At 46.0% G+C, this 922-nt stretch overlaps 1 protein-coding gene across 1 annotated transcript in view; it reads left to right on the top strand.

The window, feature by feature from the left end:
* The first annotated feature begins 119 nt into the window (after positions 1 to 119).
* LOC107579009 (serine/threonine-protein kinase 38-like) overlaps positions 120 to 922 on the top strand; it is a 5,351-nt gene continuing 4,548 nt past the window's right edge. The window contains exons 1-3 of the mRNA XM_016264902.1: positions 120 to 240; positions 414 to 568; positions 709 to 811. Coding sequence (XP_016120388.1) covers positions 180 to 240; positions 414 to 568; positions 709 to 811 — 319 coding nt within the window. The 5' untranslated portion in view covers positions 120 to 179. The remainder of the gene's footprint in view (positions 241 to 413; positions 569 to 708; positions 812 to 922) is intronic.

The raw sequence follows: 922 nt of genomic DNA, 5'->3' as shown, positions 1-922 counted from the left end.
CATTTTATTTTTTTATGTGTAACTTTATTTTGTGTTTTAATTGATTTATATTGAATTTTCTTGCATGCAATGTAATGTATTTTATTTGATGTGTTTGATGTTATGTTCGGCCTCAGGTGGGTCATATCCGGGCGGAGCGGGACATCTTGGTTCAGGCAGACAGTCTGTGGGTGGTGAAGATGTTCTACAGTTTTCAAGACAAGCTGAACCTTTACTTACTCATGGAGTTCCTGCCCGGAGGTGAGAGCGTTTGAGTAACAAACTTCTTCATTTTGTACTCCAGTAGATTTCAGATGTGTCTTCAGTTCATGAAAAATGTACCGAGGTCCGGATCTCATAGCTGGCTATGGGCATGCTTTTGATGCTCAAGTACGTGAAATATCAAAGTCTGATCGATCTGTTGTGTTTTCCAGGAGACATGATGACGCTGCTGATGAAGAAGGACACACTGACCGAGGAGGAGACGCAGTTTTACGTAGCTGAGACCGTTCTGGCCATCGATTTTATTCACCAGCTGGGCTTCATTCACCGAGACATCAAACCAGACAACCTGCTGCTGGACTCCAAGGTCAAACACCCTGACAGGAACAGGAAGTGACTCAATAACCCACTTCCTGTGCCCTCTTCTGCTTTCACAGCACTTCTCTGTCAGCGAGGCGTCTGATTGGCTGAGAGCTGTGCTTCATTACCTGTGTGTGTGTGTTTTAGGGTCACGTCAAGCTGTCTGATTTCGGCCTGTGTACGGGACTCAAAAAGGCGCATCGGACCGAGTTTTATCGCAACCTGAACCACAGCCAATCAAACGACCTCAGTGAGTGAACAAAGCTTCAGGCTAACTGGAATTCTCTTTTCGAACCGACGTACGGAATTCCCGTGTCGGACTTCCGAACAGCGCAAACTCCCATAGACTTCCATTCAGGGC

This window comes from Sinocyclocheilus grahami, unplaced genomic scaffold (genome assembly GCF_001515645.1).
Source record: "Sinocyclocheilus grahami isolate Dianchi unplaced genomic scaffold, SAMN03320097.WGS_v1.1 scaffold13512.1, whole genome shotgun sequence".
Lineage (NCBI taxonomy): Eukaryota > Metazoa > Chordata > Actinopteri > Cypriniformes > Cyprinidae > Sinocyclocheilus > Sinocyclocheilus grahami.
Note: the sequence above shows the minus strand (reverse complement) of the source record. Positions and strands in the feature narration are given on the sequence as shown.